The 22,094-nt window shown below is 38.6% G+C and overlaps 1 protein-coding gene across 1 annotated transcript in view; it reads right to left on the minus strand.

Annotated features, from left to right (window-relative positions):
- The window catches only part of HECW2 (HECT, C2 and WW domain containing E3 ubiquitin protein ligase 2), a 114,742-nt gene that overhangs the window by 31,537 nt on the left and 61,111 nt on the right, over nt 1-22,094 (minus strand). Inside the window, exons 8-14 of the mRNA XM_009890155.1 lie at nt 19,972-21,312; nt 18,497-18,592; nt 14,240-14,390; nt 13,769-13,872; nt 10,049-10,173; nt 7,283-7,468; nt 2,095-2,229 (exon numbers count right to left, since the gene is read on the minus strand). Coding sequence (XP_009888457.1) covers nt 2,095-2,229; nt 7,283-7,468; nt 10,049-10,173; nt 13,769-13,872; nt 14,240-14,390; nt 18,497-18,592; nt 19,972-21,312 — 2,138 coding nt within the window. The remainder of the gene's footprint in view (nt 1-2,094; nt 2,230-7,282; nt 7,469-10,048; nt 10,174-13,768; nt 13,873-14,239; nt 14,391-18,496; nt 18,593-19,971; nt 21,313-22,094) is intronic.

The following is a 22,094-nucleotide window of genomic DNA, read 5'->3' on the forward strand; positions in this document are numbered from 1 at the left end:
TGAACCTTTATGTTTACTTCTCGGTTCCTCTGCCTACATGTAATGGTTAGCATTTGAACTACACTTCCAAGCTTCAAAGATCTCTAAAACATCTAACTGCAAAAGATCAAATAATTATAAAGGTGGTTTTTAAATCCAGTCGCTGAAATAGCAAAGAAGTGAAAGTCCTGAGATATCCCCCAAGATCTTTGTGGTCTCTGATAATACCCTCTCAAAAAAAAAGAAAAAATATTTCCTGTAGGCACTGTGCTGGAAAAGGAATGCCATTATTATTAGCTCCAGCTTCCCGCTGCAGTTCAGATTTAGCTAAAAAGGCATTCCTTACACTGGGTAATGTTTGCTTTAGAGCATCTCCCTGTAAAAACTGGGTCAGTGGCTTCAAAACATCAAAGTTCGTGGCAAGGCAAATCCAAAGAAAGTATTTTGAGAATTTTTTCATTAAGTATTCATCTTTTGCAATAATGTACAGTTCCATGATGCAATGGTTTAAAAGTAGGAAAAACAGCTGCAAATATGCAATATTTAAGTCATAAGCACAGAAGAAAAAGTTATAAAGTTATGTTCAGATTCATACATTTGCATATAAATGAACATCACAAAATCATTAATCCCAGAATGGGAATACCATATTGAATTGCTATGCTTGAGATTCCTATCTGGAATTATACTTATATTCAATTCAAGTTACAAGTGTAACAATATCAAGGAACTACTTCTAAAATTACATGTAGAAACATGGTTTAAGGAACTTCATGCATCTAGATGGAGTAGGACGTTTTGACAGGTAATCAGCACTTTGTATATGCATTACATGTGATGACTTCCTGTAGGATAAACTACACTTATTTTGCAGTATTGACAACTTTAGCAGCATGGTTGACACGATTCTCACTGTTTTAAATGCAGAGCTTCTGCATGCTGCTCAAAGAAAGGTAATTTCAGTGCATATTTGGTAAAGTTAAGAAAAAAAAATTCTGCTCTGTCATAAATCAATTACAACAGAAATACCTGCTTTACCCTATTGGAGAACTAAATAGATATGTGAAGACTCTTCTAGCCTCCTTGCCTGCTGTATGACATCATTACCTACATCACATCACCAAATTGACAGAAAATGCCATTTAAAACCATTTGTAAAATATACTTTACATTGGGGGTGGGGAGCGGAAGGTGTTGTGGCTGACGAAATCCTGTTCACACAGGATATGACAAGAAATGCAGACAGTGGTATGGCACTGACTTGCTGCAGCTCAGCGGAAGCCCTGTTAGAGAAGTGGCGAAGACGATTCATGCCTCCTCTGAAACAGACCTCTGGCAGAACTCCATCTGCCACAAGACTGAGCTATAAAAAAAGATATATCAGAGCATCTCCCTTGCCATTCTAAACTGTATTATCTTTAATTCCTGGCATGGAATAGCCCTCACCTGAAGAGACAACTTACAGCCTTATGGAGGTTAAATAAAGTATAACTGAAGTTTAAGTCATTGTACCTACACTTTCTCACAAGTAAAAAGAAGTTACAACAACAATATGGAGACTGCCAGTGAAAATGGTCCACAGTGACATATCTACAAAATACTGTTTGCCATGCATTTCTGTTTAGAAACTAGAGATGAAATATATATGCAAATGCATATGATGGTCTGATATGCCTGTTCATGGTAAGATTTTTTTATACTTATTCAGAAAGCTGCACATCTAGATGTATATACACACATGTACTTTTTTTACCCCTTGTATTTGCAGACTTATATCAACATACTTGACAGACACCATACAACAATACACATTTTGGCAGCAAGAGACAGGATACAGATACTGCTAATCCGTAATCAGATGCTCTCCTGTGGTTAAACAGGGTTACTGCGAATTGAAAGTAAGAGAAACTCATGTCTGATATTCCTCCTCTGAATTCAGACATTTCAAAAGCAACAATGGATAGCAAATAAAGTAATAAATATTTACAGACGAGTACCGTACACTTACAGAAGAATCATGCTCCTCACAACATGGAGTTGTGAACGGAACAATGTGAAAGAGGATGATCCTAAAAACCTGGTGGTTCCCGAAGAGAAGGGGCAGATCCAACTTACCTCACCAGCGCTGTGGCTGCGTTGTCTAGTTAAGTGCTGCCGATGGACTAATGCACTAGTGGGTCTGCTACTCTGCAAGGGAAGCCGGGGGTCGATGAACGTGGTAGTGCGGGAATTGTGGTCAACAAAGAAAGCCTAGAGAAGGAGAAAGAAGAAAGAATTTATAGCTAACACTTTAAAAATATGTCTGAGGTTAATGTCTAGTCAGGATCTAGGTTTCATTCACTGATGTGAAGCTGTGGAAAATCTTCCTCGCATTACTGTGGCTTGCATTTCCCTTAGGCAGAAGAGGGATAACAGTTTTCCATCTCACTGAAGGGATGAATTCTTTAATGCCTTACTTCATTCATGTCGATAAAGCCCTTTGAAATTCTCATCTGACAAGCATCAGAAGTAGGAAGCTTTATAATGATTGTCAAGAAGAGAAGATTTAAATGTTGAATACTAGTAATCCTGGTGCATACTCCCTTTTATTTCCTTATAAGCATCTAAAAAGATGTCATTAAGTGGCAAAACCATTCCCTTTTGTGAACTATTTACCATATAATTATGAACACAACTGGGTGTATATATGTCAAGTGTATGATTGCATCCTATGATGAACTATGATTACAGGTCAAGAGGCATTTTCACCATTCTCCTGATACAAGTATTCTAAGTTTGCTAACCTTTAAAAAACAAAAAAAAAAAAAAACAAACCCAAAACCCAAACTAAAGCAATACAAAACAAAAAGAAAGGTCAGTCAGAGGCACAAAGATGATGGCAACAAAAACATTTAAACCAGGCAACCAGTGAGAACTACCACATATTGGCTGGCCAGCCATTCGCTGAAAGCAAGGTCACAGGAGCACGCGTCCTGGAAAATTAAAACCTCCTCCAATTCTGCCCAGTTTGAACTAAAAAAGTTTCTAAGCCCTGAAATTTAAACTTTTTCCAAGCCCTGAAATTTAAACTTTTTCCAGTGTTGGTGTTGCACTTGGAAACCAGCACTGTTTTATTTCAACACACTCTGTTTTTTTTCAGTCACAATGTTGGAAACATGCGGAAGTGGCAAAAAAAGATCCTGGTTTTAAGCAGGAGAGTTACAGGAAAGTGACATCTGGTTTGAGGAATCAAAGAATCTGGACCAGCAGAGAGGTTATTGGGGACTGTGGGACCCGTTTCTCTGTTTGGATACCAATGAGGTACTTCGACCACAGTTTCATAAACAATTCAGTCCTGCGATGTCAGCAAAAGAAACATTCTCATCTTCCCCCATCCTGACCACTGTTTCATCCCTTGCTCACCCTTCCTGCCTTGTGCTGGCACAAGTGTTTGTGTAGCCACACAGTGAACCCAGCTGGGGAGCTGGTCCAGGCTAAAATTACTTTTTTTGTCCCTCTAACCTTGGTCAGCCCACCAGGGATGAGAGGAGAGCAGAACTGGCTCTTTTGGCAGCGATGCCAGCTTGTAGTATTCACGAAATCATTGCTTCAGACTGCTTGGTATAGCGAGACCAGAGAAAATGCAATTCTGACTGCTATGAAGGTAGGTAGACAAACCTGTGCGTCATGCTATACAGCAGCTAAATACCATTACAGATTATGGTAGGAGAAAATATTCATACTTCCATTTCCCAAGGAAGGAGATGCACATGGAGCGGCACCACAGTTGCAAAACCATAGCAACGCTCCAGAAGAGGGCAGAAAGCCTCCTACAGCCCTAACAGCGACCACCTGTACCTGTAACCTGTGCCTACAAGCAAGGAATCACATGACCCAAACAGTAAGGAAGAACTTTGTTTTGATCATCTGACATAGTTACAGATACGCAAGTGAAACTGACTGTTACACAGTTCAAAAACTATAAAGTGTATTCCATGAATGCCATTTTAATTGCAATGTTTGAGCCTAACTCAGGACTTGTTCACCTTGACAAATAACGATGTCATCTGCAGCGCAAGTATAGAGGTTAGAGAATATGAAACCAGTGGGAAAGCAGGATGAAAGCCATTCTGAAATTTCCGTTTTGGGCCTGGAAAATGCCTGGAAGAGGCTGCTGGAACATATCCAGGCTTTCTGAAAATTTTGTTCCTGATCGATAGGTTTATTTCACTTAATAGCAAGTGGTTGGTATAGGTGTTTTTTTTAATGTCCCTCTATCTACTATTTTATCTAGTCTGGTCTATGTGTATTAATAAGATGTGAAGCACTTTCATCAAAACAAAGGTTGATTTCATTAAGTCAACATTATACTGTAGAATCACTTAGAAAAAACAAAGGTAATGATTGAATACAGGAGAAAGTACTACCTAGAGTTGCGGTACACAGTTCTTTGAGTTAATGCAGCAATCTAATAGTGCATGTGGTGTTTCTTAGCATTACATTTAAATAAACATCTCAGTTTAAACATTAAGTTAAAGACAATCACGTCTTTATTAAATATGAATGTTTTCAGGCCAGCTAGTAGCAGCCTACTTTAAAGCATAAATTACTACTTTGAAGCTTCGGTGAAGATAATCATTGGAGCTTCAAGGCTTTGGGCTAATCTGGACATTGGCACACAGCTCAAAACACAGCGTGGCTCACAGTCTCCGTTCAAAAAAATTCCTTTCATAACTCCTGCCTAGCTATAATCCATGAATCTATGAAGCTTGAAGAGATGGACATAAGACGGGTAGTGCCAAAACTACATTTAGCCCATTAAACGTGGATAGTTGCCCAAGTTTTCTTTCCAATTAAAGTCTATGAAGCTTGCTAAAATACCTTTTCTTCCTATTGAAGACATTAGTAATCAATTACAATGGAATCTTTCATTGTAGAAAAAAAACAAACAAACAAAAAAGAAATGCCCTACAATAACTTAGTATGCATTTGCACGTCTTGCAGACATCTAATTAAAAAGTATATGCATTTGTATCTGGCTTTAAAATATAAACATATGCTTACACACATGGCACAAATGCACTGGGGTGCTTATCTGTATATACATGTGTGTACGCACATGAAACTCTGTATTGTTGCATACAAGGTTATCAGACTGAGTTCAGCTCAGGGACCAAGCTAGCCTGTGCAATGCTTCCTGCTACCACTTTTTCCAACGGTCTTCTGCCTCCCTGTGGTCAGTGACTGATGAAGGTTCATCTGGAATGCAGATCAGAAACTACATCCTAGCGATACCAGACCTTTTAGGTAGAACTGCATGCCAAACCAATTTTATCTTCTGCAGGTGACACACAGAGGAGTCAAAGAGGAGTAGGCAACTGGGCTTTGCTGTGCAGCTTTGAAGGGAGTTCAAAGGTAGGCAGTCCCCAGCTCTGACGCTGGAAGACAGCCTGCAAAGAGGACAAGCAACCAGGACAGCACTGACATTGGAGAGTAAAAATTCAGCACTGCATAAGGGTCAGAATGATCCTTGTGCCTTGTGATTGTGCCTTGCCTTGCACCAAGCCTCTTACTATGATAAACTTGGAGAAATAAAGGAAAACCCTGTCTCAGCAGGGAAAAGTAGCCAGGGAAAGGAAATATAATTATATATTGTGGCACGAATAATTTCTACTTGCTTCTCTTTAGCTTTATGCTCTAATAAAGGCAGGTCCAGTTTCGGTTTGGTCTCATCAAGCACTGGTCTCACCATGTTCTGGCCATCATCTCCTGAGTGCTGAATAGGCTTTTCTACTGACCACAAGTGCTACTTGTGACAAAGGCTATTCAACATAATGAAAATGAACAATACTGAACCTAATTTAAAGTGAAGAAATCACAGCGGGGATTTATGCAGTGCTTCTTGTTGATTAATGTTGTGGTAAGCATCACTATTATGAAATACCACACCAGAAATCCAAAGGTCTAATTCTGTCTATGAAGCGCCTATTAAAGTAAATTGAAAATTGCTGTATTCTTAGGAGAAAACTGACCTCTGAAGAACTGAACAGAAAAAGAATTATTAAAACAGAAAAGAGTGAGGAGGCAAAGAACAAGGTTAGTGTAATTGCACATCCCTAATTGTGTTTCTAATGAAAAAAACACAGTGCTTTCCAGAGTTAATAAACCTAAGAAGGAAACAACCCTCAAGCACTTTTTCTACCCTTCAGTTTAGAATCTGCCTGTAATCTTTCCAAGCATCAAGATCATTATTTATATGGACACTCACAGCTAACCATACCAAGACTGATAAACGTAAGAACTGAGAAGCTTAATATGCCTATAGTCCTAATTAGGGCTTCTCACATGAACCAATAGCCTTATCACTTCCCCACATGCTAATCACAATCTATTTTTAACCCTCCTATCTTGTGCAAAGAAAATCATATCCTAGATAGTGAGAATACAAAATAGTTTAAAGTTACATTAAAATTACATTACTGCTATAAAAATGTCTGTGGTTTTAAAATATGTTGTTAGAAATTGCAAAGTGAAAACTTTTTCGAAAAGCAGTAAGACTTCCAGTTATTCAAGATCCCTATTAATGAAACTTACTACACACAATTTCTTTCCTGTTAACCAATACATAACCAATAGAGTGATCATCCCCAGAGCTATCCCAGTCTTAAGTGATTCCATTTTATCTCAAAAACTGATGAACACTGGATCTACTTAGCATTTGGGTAGAAGACTCACCTAGGAAAATGGTTAGCTATTAAAGAAAAAAAGTGCAAATAATGCACACTAATGAATCCTGCTCAAGACTTTGATGTTGAAGGGGAAAAAAAAAAAGCCCTAAGGAAAAGCTTGACAGTTAAACAAGAAAAAAACTAATACAAATGGTTCAACAATAACAACTAAATAAAATTCAGTAGATAATAATAAAGTAACTTTACATCTAAATTATCTTACGAGTACACAGGCAAAACTACAAAGCTCCACTGAACTGCCTCTAGTTACACAGTAGATCATTCTTTTCAAAAGATGCTTTCAATATCCAAGGGAATCTATGCAACTTATTTCATTGTAAAAAGACTACAGCTTTTGTAGCAATTTTCCTTGTCATGATTAATACCCACCTATCAGTCTCCTCCTCGTCTCATATAATGCTTTGTCAGGACAGACAAGAAATTCCAATTGTCTTTTGGCAAAAGCAGGAGAAAAGGATGCGCACCTTTTACATCTGGAAAACTACATGCACTTACGCTCTTCTTAAGAGCAACTGAGTCCTGACACCACAAGATCCACAATCAAGCACTCAGAGTGACACGTTCATTACAGTTACCTTGCCCTGATGGTCATGTTTCATTTCCCAGCCTCTCGGCAGCTCCAGCTGTTTGTTAGCAAACATGTTGAGGAAGCCCACCAAATCACGATTATGCTGGTAGCGTTCAAAATGGTGGGTGTCCCGACGGACTTTGGTGATCATGTGCTTCAAACACGTGTTATTTGTAAACATGCGGTAGGCACTCTGAAAAATAAATAACCACAGGAAATATTTTTAAAAGATAACATTTCTTCTTACTAAAAAAGACACTTGCACTGTAAATAAATAATCTGATCATCTATAAAACCTTAAAAATCATCTCCAACTAAGCCACAACAGTATGGAAAAAATGGTGCTCTTGCCAAGGTTTTGGAATAAGTGTTTGATGTTTCTTATTTTGCTTGAGTTATACAAAATTTCTTCGTTAACTCACTTCAGCAAAGTGTGAAATATATTAAAGATTCCATTTACCACACTTGTCCCTGGAACTGTGAAGAATCCAATAACATTAAAATTGCTTTAAAAGCAGATGATTTCATAGATATTTTCTAATTTCTGGAATAAGGAGTCAAATGCAGCCATAGAATACAGCAATAAAGCTGGTAAAGTTTTCTGCAGGACAGAGATACGCAAGTTTGTAGAACTTACCACAATCTACATAAATATTGTTTCCACCTATTGATTTTTCAAAAATACTCTATCATTGCATGTCCATGTGTAATTTATGCAATAAAATAATGTCAAGATTTAGGCTGGGCTGGCCACTAAATGAACGACAGATGTTTTCTATTAACCCCTATCCCTTCCCAGAAGGGAAGGGAGAGAGAATAAGAGAGAGAGACTTATGAAAAAAAAAATATTAAACCTGCTTTAATGAAATATTAACAATAAAAAAGGAAAAAATATGAATAAAAAAATAAGGAAATATATACAAATATATAAAAAAACAATATCAAGCTCCCAGGATGATGATCATGTTGCCAGCAAGCACTGGGAAAATCCCAGACTAGACTCAGCAATGGATGGGAACTGGATTCAGGAACACACAGATTGGGATTAAAGGCAGAAGAACGGACAGAGTCCTCCTTGGATGCTGGCCAGTGAAGAATCACAGAATAGTCAGGGTTGGAAGGGACCTCTGGAGATCATCTAGTCCGACCCCCCTGACAGAGCAGGGTCACCTACAGCAGGTTGAACAGGACGGCATCCAGGCGGGTTTTGAATGTCTCCAGCGTGGGAGACTCCACCACCTCTCTGGGCAGCCTGTTCCAGTGCTCCACTACCCTCAAAGTAAAGAAGTTCCTCCTCGTGTTAAGATGGAACTTCCTATGCTCAAGTTTGTGCCCGTTACCTCTTGTTCTGTCACTGAGCACCACTGAAAAAAGACTGTTCCCATCCCCCTGGCACCCTCCCTTTAAGTAGTTATTGATAAGATCCCTCCTCAGTCTTCCGAAAAGAGCGTTGACCCCTTCGATCCCTCAGCTTTAAACTCAGCATGAGGGAGATGGGATGGAATACCCCGTTGGTCAGTTTTGGGTCACCTCTCCTGTCCGCCCCTCCCCACAGATGTGACCCCGCTACACTCTTCTGCTCCTGGTCCTCCAATGTGGCACATAACAAAGTTAGCTGCCTTGGTTGCTATAGCAATAAGTATAAGCAAAAGCCTCTCTGCCTACCATTCCCTGGTATTAATGATAAAGATCAGATGTTATCTGCTAGAAGCAGACACTGTCTGAAAAACTTACCATTAATTTCAGAGTTAGAAGAGACTTAACTGAAAAGTAAAATTACTGAAAAGGAAAATTGGTTCTCTTCTATCTCAAACCAGGACAAGTTAAAATAAGAGAGTGAAAGAAGAGCACTGAGAAATAGGGAAAATTTTAAATAAAAAGGGGTAAAATAAACAGTTACCCTTCCCTCCAAAAAAACCCAGCCAACCAGAAACCAGGTATTTCTATTGGGCTTAGCAATAGACAGAAGCTGAGACACAGGCACTGCTATTGCACTGTGCTGCTACCTAAAAATCACTCTGTGCCCCTACACCTCTACTCCCTGGCCAAAGGTCTTATCTACCTCTGTCCTATTTCCTATATTCAAGATAGAGCTATGCAAGCTAAGCAGAATTATTCAGATACAAACAAGCATACATATATATCAAAACCAAACTAACACTGACCGGTAATCTAAAAACCACTGAATTATTAATGTGTGCTTGCAGACAATAAATTATTCATTCCATTAGTTCTATTTACACTATACATCTCATTACACAAAGGAAAAGAAACATTGAAAAAAAACCTATATAAGAAGCAGCACTGAAGAATAGGCAAAACAGAAAAGGAAAATAATATATATAGTAAGATGCTTTTTTGTTCAGTGTGACTTCTAATATATTTTGATACAAAACAGGCAATCTGGGGGAAAGAAGTCATCCCATAAGCAGCAAAGTGATCTTAAAAAATAAGCATAATTTTTATTCTCAGAATTGTCTCTCACCCTCTGCAAAGCCCCGTAAGAAAGCTATTGCTTTGATAAACAAATGAGTTTTGTATCATAAGAAGCACAAAGAATTGAGTGAAAAATAGAAACTGTAGAAGCTATAATGCCAACAAGGACAACTGTAATAGCCCACCAATTGCAAGGAATAATGATGAGTGTTTGAATTTATCCAGCCTCCCTATGTACTACCAATATCTTAGCATCAAACAAAAAGCAATACACAAGACAACTGTATTTATAAGCACATATTTATGAAGGTCTTTCAGCTTTAGACACTATACTCACAGGGTTAGAATGCAGCACTGTAAAGAACTCTGGGCTGATAAGGAATTTCACAGGGGGAGACTGGAGCAATAAAGTAAGTCTGGATCTGGAGGTAGAGTGAGGCAGCACATTCTCTCTTCGAAAATCTAACAGCAAAGTGAATGAAAAGACTTCCAGTAATAATCATTACCAAAACATCGCTGCAAACAACTATATTGATTTGAATCACACAAGCAAGAAAAGCACTAGATATACAATTATTTCAGGTATACTAAATGTCGTCCACATGAGTGTACCCGAACTTCTTCTAACACCACAATGAAATTTCTGAAAATAGCACAATTTCAGTTTAGTAACTTTTACTTGTTGCTTTGAGTGAACGATCATTAAAACAACAACAATAAAAAAATCACGTCCAATTATTTGGGTTACCAAATATGTGCCTGTGTATAAGATGCAAGAAGGTCCCTGTGGCAAGCCTACATTGCGACACTGTAGCTGTATGCAGATAAGTTATTTTTCAAATGTTAACTAATGGATATAAATGTCACTGTACACTTAAAAATGTTTCACTCCTCCTTTAAAAAAAAACAAAAATACTGCCGTTAACACAGCCACAATCCTGATCCAGTATTTAAGCAGTTTATGTAATTAAGAAACAGGTTGCCAAGGAAGTACCTTTCAAGTTTCAACTTTCAGTAAACATTTGGATCTTCTCCTAGCAACTGCAGAAGTGCACTGATTTTTCAACAGTACCAGGAACTGAAAATATACTGTGAGTGGTATTTGCTACGATTTTAAAACTGTTCCCCGCAATTATCTCTGAAAATCAACAGGACATGTGGATGCATATTTTAATGTAAATAAAAAAAAAATCACAAATTCAGATTCGGTCTGCAGTGATTTTACTCTAAAATGTATACCATTTTCCACATTTCACAGTTTCTTTCCTTTACATCTTGCAGTACTCACACACTTCCCCGTTAAATCATAGAATCATAAATGAACATTAATCATGTAGAACACAGCTACCACGGATGTAAAAGAACAATAACCCACAGGCAGAGAAAGGTAATTAGAGTCAGTGAATGAGACTCTAAACTGAGGGAAAAGTAAGAAAATAAATGAAAAAAAAAGAGGAGGAAAAGAAGAAAGAGTAAAATTCTAGATATGAATGAGTAAACATTATTGAAAAAAGGGAATGGGAAAAATAAAGATGTTCATTTTAAGCATTAGAGGAAACGAGAAAACAGAAATAAAGGAAAAGTAAATGAACAAGAGGATTTTTAGAGACACTTCTTAAACAATAGACCCCAAGCCCTCCCACCTGAGGCATGTCTATGGAGCAACAGCAGTGTAAAGACCCTGAAGTTATCTATGCCTGAACACTCGGGAGCGTCTTCCAGGCACGCACTGCGGTTGCATGTCAACTCCGTATTGGTACAAAACTTGGCGGTACACTAGTCACTTCTCACACCCTGGAAGATGCTGTGACATGCTGCAGATAGGCCCACTGTCATAGTCTGGGTAATGTGTCACCAGGTGGGTTTTTCTGGCAGTTTAGAGGCTTATGAATTTGATTTACGGAAAGCTTACTCAGCTGAACTTGCTTTAGTGTTTAGAGTGAATTTGCTTTAAACTGATTTGTTTACAGCACGACAAACCATCTAGCTGCACATGCACAAAGATAGAAAAGGAAAAGGCAGAAGTAGAGAAAAAAATATAAAGGGAGAACTTGGCTAAATCACAAGCTCTACAATGACTTGAAACTCAAGAGAGTGTGGCATTGCTTGTGTATTAGATTAACTTCATAAAGAGTATTGTAAGAGAATATCAGGACTATCTAGGAACAAAGCCAAAGCACATAATAACACACAACTACGCAAGACACTGGATGCGTAACAAACTAAATTTATAAATGTATTAGTAAATTAGTAGTAGGAAGATGACCAAGGAGAAAGCCGCTTAGCAAGAAGAAAAACTAGCAATGATGCTTGGAGCTCATTAAAAAAGGTCTTTCATTCTGTCTTCATTCAAAAAGTTAACACCAACCAGACAACTGGAAGAACTGAAAAACAAGAGGAGAACTTTCTTCTTAGGCTAGAATAGGTAAAGAGCAGGTTAAAGACTGTGGTGCAAATCAGAGATTTTCAAACCCTTTGGGCTTGATGAATTATACTCAAACACACTTAGGAAACCAGGTGAAGCAGTCTCTGAGACATTGGTGGTTATTTCAGAGGTCTGAAGAAGTTCTCAAAAGAAAAGAAAAGGGATAAATATTATATCCCTTTTTAAGAATAGGTTAAAAAAAAAGATGAAGGAAACTATACATGAGTTGACATGCTTTCTATTCTCAGACACATGAACTAATTGTCAAACTACTTAAAGCCACGAGAAGACAGCAAGGTGGAGAAACATAAATAACCAGGATTTCTGAAGAATGAATAATAGCAAACTAACAAAGTTATTTTCTACTACTTGAGTGGCATAAAGGCCACATATTTTGATGTTAACAAAGCCTTTAATACTGTTCACATGATACTTTCAGAATCACGTTGGGGGAGAAAATTACCTGAAACAGATGAAACCACCTGGAGAGGTGTATGCAGTAGCTTGCAAAAATGTACTGAAGACCATTTATGATTTATGTCAAACAAAAAGAACACACCAAGTGATGTTTCACTGAGATCTGTCTGGGTCTGGTCCTATTCATTAATTCTATTAATGACTGGATAGGGAGGACACAATTTGCTCCAACTAGGAGATGCTGCAGTACTTGGACAGCAGAGTGGACAAGATTAAAAACCATAGTGACACATTAGAAACTTGCAAAGACCTGCGTGCAGGTAAATACAGAATGAAAAATGGACATCTGTGCCAAAGATCTGCACACAAGGGTCTAGACCTGATTTTAGCAGATCAAAGACTGCACACCGGTGGTTAGTGTCAAACTATCAGGAAAAAAAAGTCATAATTATGCAGGAATGTACAAGGAGTGTTGTACATAAGACATGTGACATTTCCACAGTCTCTTCAGTACAGCAGAGTCATAACTTTATTTAATTTTCTGAAATACTCCTCAGGAGCTGCAGACCAACTGAAGACAATCCTGACTAGGCCAACAAAATAATTGGAGACGTAAAAACACAAGCCACAAGGAAAGACTAGGAAGTAATGACTTAAGAATATGTTATAAGAAAAATGGTAAGAGTAGACTGTGTAAGAGTATATCAGAAACTATAGGAGTAGACTGTCTAAAAATGTTACAGAATGTCCATTAACTGGGGAACGTATTACAAGAACATGAGATGCACTTGCCAATTATGGTTTACGTACAACTCATCCTATCTATCTTCAGCATGGAGATGAAGCTGATGACTACCCAAAGTCCTTTCTAGTCCTATATTCTACCATTCCAAAATGCAGTGGCAGATTCGAAATATTTGTAACCCAGACCACACAATTTTATGCTTTTTCACTGCAAATGCCCTGCCTATACATTTACCCAGCCAGGTACCCACAGGAAAATGCTCTGAATCTCACGTTCATCTCTTAAGCATATTGAACAGGCTGAGCCACAATCTTCAAAAACTGGACAGCAATGAAAACAAATGGTTTCACCTTCACCCAGACTTTCAGGGGCAGAAGTTAGGTTCTGCCTTATGTCACTCTCATTAAATCATCTTTGAGATGAGTGCTCCCTTTAGAAAGGGGAAAAAAAAGAATTCTTTTTTTCTTAACCTGCATTAGAATGGTGAAAGTCAGTTTCCTCTCCAGCTCCATCCACGGCATTTGTATGCTCTTCAGGCCTGTCGTTAGTCATTGTTCTTCGGATGCTCTGGTACCTAGGGTTTGAAAACTGGACTTTATATATAGTATATGGTAATATGACCCAATTCCAGCTCCGAGGGAGCTTGTCTGTCTTTTCTGCCATGTAGGTTAATATACATTGACCTCTAATTTCTGCATTAAAAACCTTTTGAATTTCTGGAAACCATTATCAGATATTTTTTTAGTCACATAGCTTATGAACACAGGTGGAATACAAAAGCCCTAGAAACTCACATGCAAATTAAAAGGGACAGCCACATAAAAATAAACACATATGGCCAGCTGCAGTAGCAACTGTAAACCTGTCTTCATACTCAGTCTTACCACAGTGAATGCAGTTTTGCAAACACACAATTCACTAACAACAAGGGTAATTCTTACCGGCGATTCAGCTGTTCCATTTGCTGTATGGAATTTGACCTCTGGAGAATCTGCGGTGCTGGGGGGGCCGTGGGTCGCTGCCATGTTGTTGTCCTGTTCACGTGGTCCACATAAAAAATCCGTCCATGGCTGTCAATTCGAGCCTCCCAGTCTAAGTAGCAATAAAATACTGTGAACTATGGAGGGCTTGGAGTTTATTTATTTCTTTATTTTAGCTCTGTCGCTTTTGTAACTGAATCTACTGTTCCAAGTTTCTATTTCTCTTTTACAGGATGACTTCAGCATAGAACTTTCTTACTGAAGGGTTAAGAGACATGGCTTTTCCCTGTTTTATCCCATAAATCAAATTCCCCACTGTAGTTAAGTTTCCAAGGAATCCATAGCTAGTAATTTCTATTCCTTTCTCTATTCTATTTCCCACTAACCAGTAATTGTCCCAGGGGAAAAAAAAACCAACAACCAACAAGCAAACAGTATCAGGATACTTAGTCTAATTCTCTTGTACTGAAGGAATTCAAGATCCTATTCTGTGGGTTAATTCCAGTGCAAAAGGCCAATGAATAAGTACCAAAAACCTTGCAAAGCTTGACACCCGTCATTGTTTCACCCCAGCTAGTAGTAACAATAATAAAACAGATCCCAGTGCTCTTCCTAGGTTTGCATGCACCTATGTTAAAGGTAAGCAGACCTGCCAGAGAAGATCAACAATTATAACAATCAAACTCCTTCATATACTAAATGTATGTTCCAGAACTGCCGATTCTGCAAATATCATAGCAAATTCAACTTCTTGCGCAAGCGTTAACTGTAATGCTGTCCACTGGTTTTGCAACACAAGCTACAGACAATGTTAGAAGTTTAGACCACGGAGACACAGCAGGAGAGCAGAGATGAAGGTGCTGGTACCTTTCCCCAACCACATCTGGCTCCTCAGTGCTCAGCAGAAACCAGGTGCATCACAACATCTAGGCCTTAGTTTAGAAGCTTTTTGGGTCGGACACACTGTCTGCCTAATAATTGGTTATAAAATGAGCAAGACACCAAAACACTGATCGTGGCTGGGGGCCACATAAGAAGAAAAAAAAAAAGAAAAAAAAAAAAGATATTTTATATACAGAAACAGACATGCCTGATTCTTGGGCGCTTGCAACTGCAGAAAACATGCAAACCATTTAGCATATCAGTTGAAAAACAGTCTGCGAGCTCAGAAGGTTTCTAGAAGAGACTTTCTATATTGCAAGTCTAGGTGAAAACATCAGTCACTGCAGTAACATTTTAAAAACCACTGGCAAGCAACCAATCCTAAATGACTGCCTCTCCAACAAGGAAAGCGGGCATAAAAATGTCTTGACAGCAGAGAAGAAGAACTAAATTCTACTGTGAATTATTTAATACTGACAGTCTTAAAACCTCAGGCTTTGTTACTGTATGAGTACTATGACTTCTGTCAACTCTTGGAGGCAGCCAAGTGGCACGCTGCATTACACTGTAGGGCCTGAGCTGACTCACAAAGAGTGAGGAAAGGCAGGTTTTGAGACAAACTCATGGTGTCATCTCCGCACGACAGCTGTGTGTTTCAGCTGGACAGAATGCAAATTACTCTTCTATCTTTATAATGCACAATCAAAATGGCCTATTAGTGTTCAAAGAATTTCTAGTGTGAACAAGAGCTACGCAGGAAAGTAAGCTCAAAGGAAGAAAAGAAAAAGCAGCACAATAGGGCAGGAATAAAACCAACCATTTAAGGAACGGTTTTTCAGGAGAAAAAATTAAAAATTTTATATTATACTGTAAATTTAAAATGCAAATTTAAAAATAAACAAAATTAAATCAATGCACAGCTTATGGCACAACCACTGTATTTTCTATCCAAAACATAACACATTTTAAAGTTATAAAAAAAATTCATTTATCTCAAACAAGCAAACTGAAACATTCCAACATTCTGAAAAATGTTTCCAATTTTTAAAAGAAAAAAAATGATTGAGACAGATGTTCCTGTGCAAAAGTCTTATTTCAAAAAAAATAGTATGTTCTGATGAAATAAAAATATTCAAAATTTTAAACCAAAGTTTGTAAACAAAACAGAACACGGAAGTATTCTGGGAAGGACAGAATTGTTCATCGTGAAAAAAAATACAAAACCAAAAACAAACACCAAAACTGCAAAAACCCAACAGTTTAAATTTGTACATTCGTTATTCTGCTTAAATGTCAAACCCTAAACTACTGTATAATAGTTGAGATTTGTCTTGTGGTGATTATACGTCCAATTCTGACACACAGTAACCATTTCTGTAATGTGGTCTTGCAGAAGAAAAGCATTTTTGCCTGCATTCAATTTTAAATACACAAGTTCAAACACTTGGGCAATGGCTTCTAAAGTAAAGCACCCGCATCAATGTTGTGATGGACAAGGATATCTTCCCTCAGTCAAATCGTTGTTAGTCAAATGTGTTACAAATACCTTAGCGTGCTGAACTGCAAAACTGTAATTCATCAAGGTTGTGTGGTCAAGCTTATTTGTTATTTTTTCCCTAGGAATGCAGGAATTGGAGGATAATGTTGCATGTTATAGGTAGAAATACTAGATAAATATTTCAATTCTTTCTCTATTTTTTTAACTTAACCTACACACAGCTGGAATAAATACACCTGTTTTTCTTAGTTTCAGATTCTGGTGTAATAACAAATGGAATACAACCCAAAACACACAGTTCATAACTCAAAATCGTATTCTAAGTTTTTTCTCTAGTTTTTAACTATTAAAATATTAGAACTGTTACATATCTGAAAGCAGAGATTTGGAGAGAAAAACTGAATCTAGGCAACAATTAGTATTTAAGATTTTATTCACATTAGCACATGAATGATCTACATAAAGATTGCATAGAGCTTTGATTGTAAAGGGGCAATGTGCATACGCATGACCGTGCATGACTGTGTAAAACCCCAGCAAATGTCATGAATGTTAGAATACCACACAGCCAAATCTTTTTAATTAATATTCCAATAGATTTTCCAAGTAGTTACTGTAGCGTATAGTTTGCTTCTGAAACACAAAAAGCAATCTGTGTATAAACCATGGTACTATAAAAGCTACCCCTATGCATTTCTTATTTATTACACTGATCTCTGAGTATTTCCTGTAACGTTCTCTGTCTTTTTCAGTATGAAAAGTGATAAAAATGCAAGTGAAATATATGTCTCAGGCACAATTTTGTAAAAAATAATACTGGCTTATTGAGGTGGCAGTTAATTAACTTTAGGATCTGCACACAGGACTAATTTGTCATACGCGCTGATTATAACAGAAGCAGCAGGGAGCGAAATCTTCTCATCACCCTGGCTTTCCAACATACAGTTATATCTGTGTTCTGCTATCGGGCTCCTTCCAGTTACCCCCTCCAATTACAGAGCAAACACAGTCCCATTCCATACTGTGAAATAAGGCTCTATTAATTTTGCACTAACTATCTGAATTCCTGACTCCTTTAAAGTAATGCAGCTTTGCCACAGACTTCAGTGGGTCTGAATTTAACTATTTTTGGGGGGTTTGTTTTCAAGTAATGTTTGCCTGTTAGCTGTGTACCTTTTTTTTTTTTGGTCCCTTTTTCTTTCTTTAAATATCAGATATTGAATATTTTCACTGCACCAAGTTTAAGCAGGTTAATCCAACAATTGGGAGCAATGTGTTTTTCACGTACATTAGAGAAATCACAATTTATCTGTTAATTTAGGCTCATGTAACCATTGCTTAACACCCAGGTTTACTAATTCAAAAAAATCTTCACGTTGCCTCAAAAAATGCAAGGAAAACACACACCTTTCACGTAATCTGCAGAGATTAAAGATGTTATATATTGCTCTGCAAATCATCACCATACAAGAATTATTCAGAGATTTCAGAGTGCTTGACATCTTTACCACCAAGTGCCTCATATAGCGTATCACCTCATGTCCCTACCCATGTGCACTGCATACTAAAAAGGCAGCACCAGGCCTTCCTGCTTCTCCCCAAACGTCACTTAGCAAGTCTGTACACACCAGGTATAATTATCATAACACATCCTCGTGGTTGGCAGACTGAGCACAATGCTTTTCACAAAACAGCACTAGACTTAATCATCATCACTCCTCGCTTGGAACTTCTCAGCTGTTCATTCTCAGTTCTCACATTTGAAACAGAAATGTAATGCGATCTCAGTAATGACATCCAGGCAGCCTATCCCCCAATTAAAGTATGAAGAACCTCACTTGGTGGTAGAGCCTCATCCACTCTCTGGTACCGGCTAACATCCTGACGTACCGAAGGCAGCGACCTCAAGGGCTGATGGCCATTGGCTTGAGCACCTGGAACCAAAATGCCCACAAATTATTTTTTCAGTTAAAGTGGGGAAGCCCTAGAGATGCCTCCAAAGTGAACAAGACACACTAACGCTTCTGCAGGACTACAATATTTTACGATATATCTAAAATTCATGTATTTTTAGGGGGCAAAATAAGTTATGCCTACAGTCCTGGGTAAGGAATTCTCTGGGATGCGCTGCAGTCTCAGTCCCGAAAATGTCACCTTTTGGGATGTGCTGCATTCACCTGTGACCAGCGGAATCCAGGGCACACAAACAACAGCATGTGCCTGAGCCACATCCCAGCAAGGGACAAGGACAAAGCTCCACCTGGCCACCAGAGAAACCTGCTGTAAGAGTGAGAGGTGAAACTGTCCATTGGCCTTCCTCACTGCAGTCACACTGATCTGCAAAACATGGTGCAACTTGGTACCTAATAAAAAGAGAGTCCCAAATGTCTAGAAATTTATGTAAAAAAAACCCATATTGACAGTATTTGAAATAAATATCAAAATTATTATTTCCAAATCAAAGAGCTGTTTATGAAGGGAAGAAACTAATAGACTCCAAAACTTTTGAAATGTTATGAAAAAGATGCACTCAGAAATACAGTTTGATTGCACCCACTTGATTAGATCCACTTCAATCCCTGAAGAAATTAAATGGATAATCCATTGTGAAATATGCTGTGAAACAATCCATTAGGGACAAATTTCTACTTCCTGTGATTTTAGTGAGACACAAAATTCTCAACTGCAAAAAGAATTTTACAATTGGTAGGAGTTTTACAGTGTTCGCTCAAGTAACACATTCCTCTCCTCCCGTGGTTCCAGCTGTCCTACGATTTGTCTACACAGGTAAGGGACTGGGAAAAGGAAGATAAACAGCCTGAAATGTGACTAAAAAACCATATTTTTTTCCCCCCTTTCTTTTGATTACCCTTATGTTTTAATGTTAATATATGTGTATATTTTCTTCCCCTTATAAACACGCCAAAGACAAGACCCAAATATAAATTCTAGTTTGCATTTCATAGTTCTGGGACTATTTCCCCCCCATTACCATTTTCATTAGCAAGCAGGATAATATTGTAGAATCCTTTCCTCCTCTTCATCCTCTGTCTCACGACTCTCTCAAGAATTAAAATATATCCAATTCCAAAATAAACATATCTTGGATATTTCAGTTTTGATTTTTTTGTTAAATCAAAAACCTCAAGAGTCTCTTGAAGAAGGGAATAAATCTCAAAGGACCAATAAAAAGCTATCTTGAAAGATAACAAAATCGAGAAATTAAGATCTTTAATTTCAGATGTTAATTTTTTTAATAATTTTTACTAGCTGCAGAAAGGTCACTTCAGAAAGTGCCTCCTGCAGTTATTACCTCCAGTAGCTCCTTCAACCTGTGCTGTGGCACCCTCACAAGCTGCTTGTGCTCCTTCTGTTTCTTCATCCTGAGACTGGCTATTGGCAGCTGCTGCCTGCAGGCTTCTTCTTCTTTGCCAGATTTCTTCTGCTTCTTCTTGGTCTTGTAATTCACCTGCCTCAGCCTCCTGTGCTTCCTCCTGAGGTAACTGTACCGCAGGTAGAGAACCAGAAGTACTTGCAGCGTTCTGCGTCTCAGCACCTGGCTCAATTCTAGCCACGCCAGTGGCAGAAGCTCCCTCTTCCTCCTCCTGAGAAGAAAAGGCTGGAGTCTCAGGAAACCTGGAACTTTCCAAAGAAGAACATCGCATTTCAACTGAGGAACGTCGCACACTCGCGCTTTCATTGCAAGAGCTGTCTGCCCCTTCCACATCACTTTCCCCTTCTGGCCGGGTACTAGCCTCACTGACGCTTTCCGTGCGAGCAGGATCACTCTGCTCGGTTTCTGATGACATCTGAGAAGGTTCAGACCCTTGATCAATGGATTCTGTTTCACTAACACCCCTTCTACTCCCAGCAGCAGCATCGGCAGCTCCTGCATCTGCACTGCTAGGAGGCTGCTCTGCCTCCTGAGCGGCACACGATTCGCTGCCAGCCTGGTCTGCTGGTGCTTCGCTTTGAGAACCTTGCAGGCTTTCACCTCCTGCTAACTGTGAGGGTGGAAGCTCTGGGAGAGTCTCTTGCTGGTCATCAGTTGATGGCAAAGGAGCTTCAGAGGCTGAAATGTTTTCACTCTCTGCAGGCCCTTGCATTACCTGATCTGATGAGTAACTTAAACCATTCCTTTCAACATTTCTTGTAGCACCATTAAGCATTACTAAACCACCATCGTCTTCCAAGGAAGACGGAAAACCCAGGTCTTGATGTAGTTCATGCTCCTCTTCATCTGAGTCAATGTGAAGCATAGCATTAAGTCTTGTGTCAGTAGGGAAGCTACTCCTCAGTTTTGGGGAGGCTCCACGTGGACGCTCGCCACAGGCAGACGTCCCAGGTCTAGGGTGATTATTGTGTTCTATTGCATCCAGATAGTCATTTAGTGAGTCCTGGCGACCTCTAGTAGGTGATGATCTTGAAGCACCAGAGGTCAATTCATCCTGGTCCGTTTCCAAAGTTGTACTAGTCCTTAAAGGGTGTCTTAGGATTGCTTCTCCAGAAGATTCCTCAAGGACTGGACCATTGGAACACACTGTGGATGTATCGTGATGTCCTGCTGGCATGTCCTCATCATCAGAGGGGCTCCCCAAGTCTCCATTTACAGAGTTCACTCCCAGCAAAGTGCCAACTGTTTCTGGTGAAGCATCTGCAGAGACACAAAGATGGAATATGAAACACAACGCAGCAACAGGCAGTTCATTCTACTTTCTCTGCATCACCAAAGTGATATAAAAATACACATCTCTTAACGTTTCCTTATTTCAATCAGACAACTAAGGGAAGAAAATACAATTAAAACAACAGAGGCATCTACAGCATTATATACAGAGAAAATTCTGTAATTGCTGTTAAGTCTATACTATTTTGTAGGATACAGAAAATTTAAGGATGTGAAGTACGAATTTAAAGTCTACAGCATCTCTCTCATATCAAAAAGTAGGATTTACACAAAGCCAGTCACTGACACCCTTAGCAGCAGGCAAACCAGCAGCTGAGATTCCATAAGGAATCACGAATTGTGTACAGATATTAATTTCTATACACAACATTTATTTTGAGTTGATTTATAAGACTTTCCACCGTAAAGAATGGAAATCTACTTAAATAAAGTTCATGAGATATCAGGTGTCCTATAGTAATAACTGTAGAAGGGAAACAAAAATAAGCCATCTCATTTGAGAGATGAGATGGTATCTCCTCACATGGAAATCAAACAGGCATAGAGTTGAATAATGCAGCTGTAAGTGTCTGTACGCACCTGCAAGAACCTTAACCGTGAAGTCAGTGAACTAGAGTGCCTGACAACAAACAGGACTGAAGACAGATGCATTTTTTTAAATATGCAAAAATATTAATGAGATACAGGACTACATGCCTACAAAAAAGGCAACAAGGCTATATCAAGTTAAAAGATAGAGCGATATCTCA

This window comes from Charadrius vociferus, unplaced genomic scaffold, assembly GCF_000708025.1.
Source record: "Charadrius vociferus isolate BGI_N301 unplaced genomic scaffold, ASM70802v2 scaffold147, whole genome shotgun sequence".
NCBI lineage: Eukaryota > Metazoa > Chordata > Aves > Charadriiformes > Charadriidae > Charadrius > Charadrius vociferus.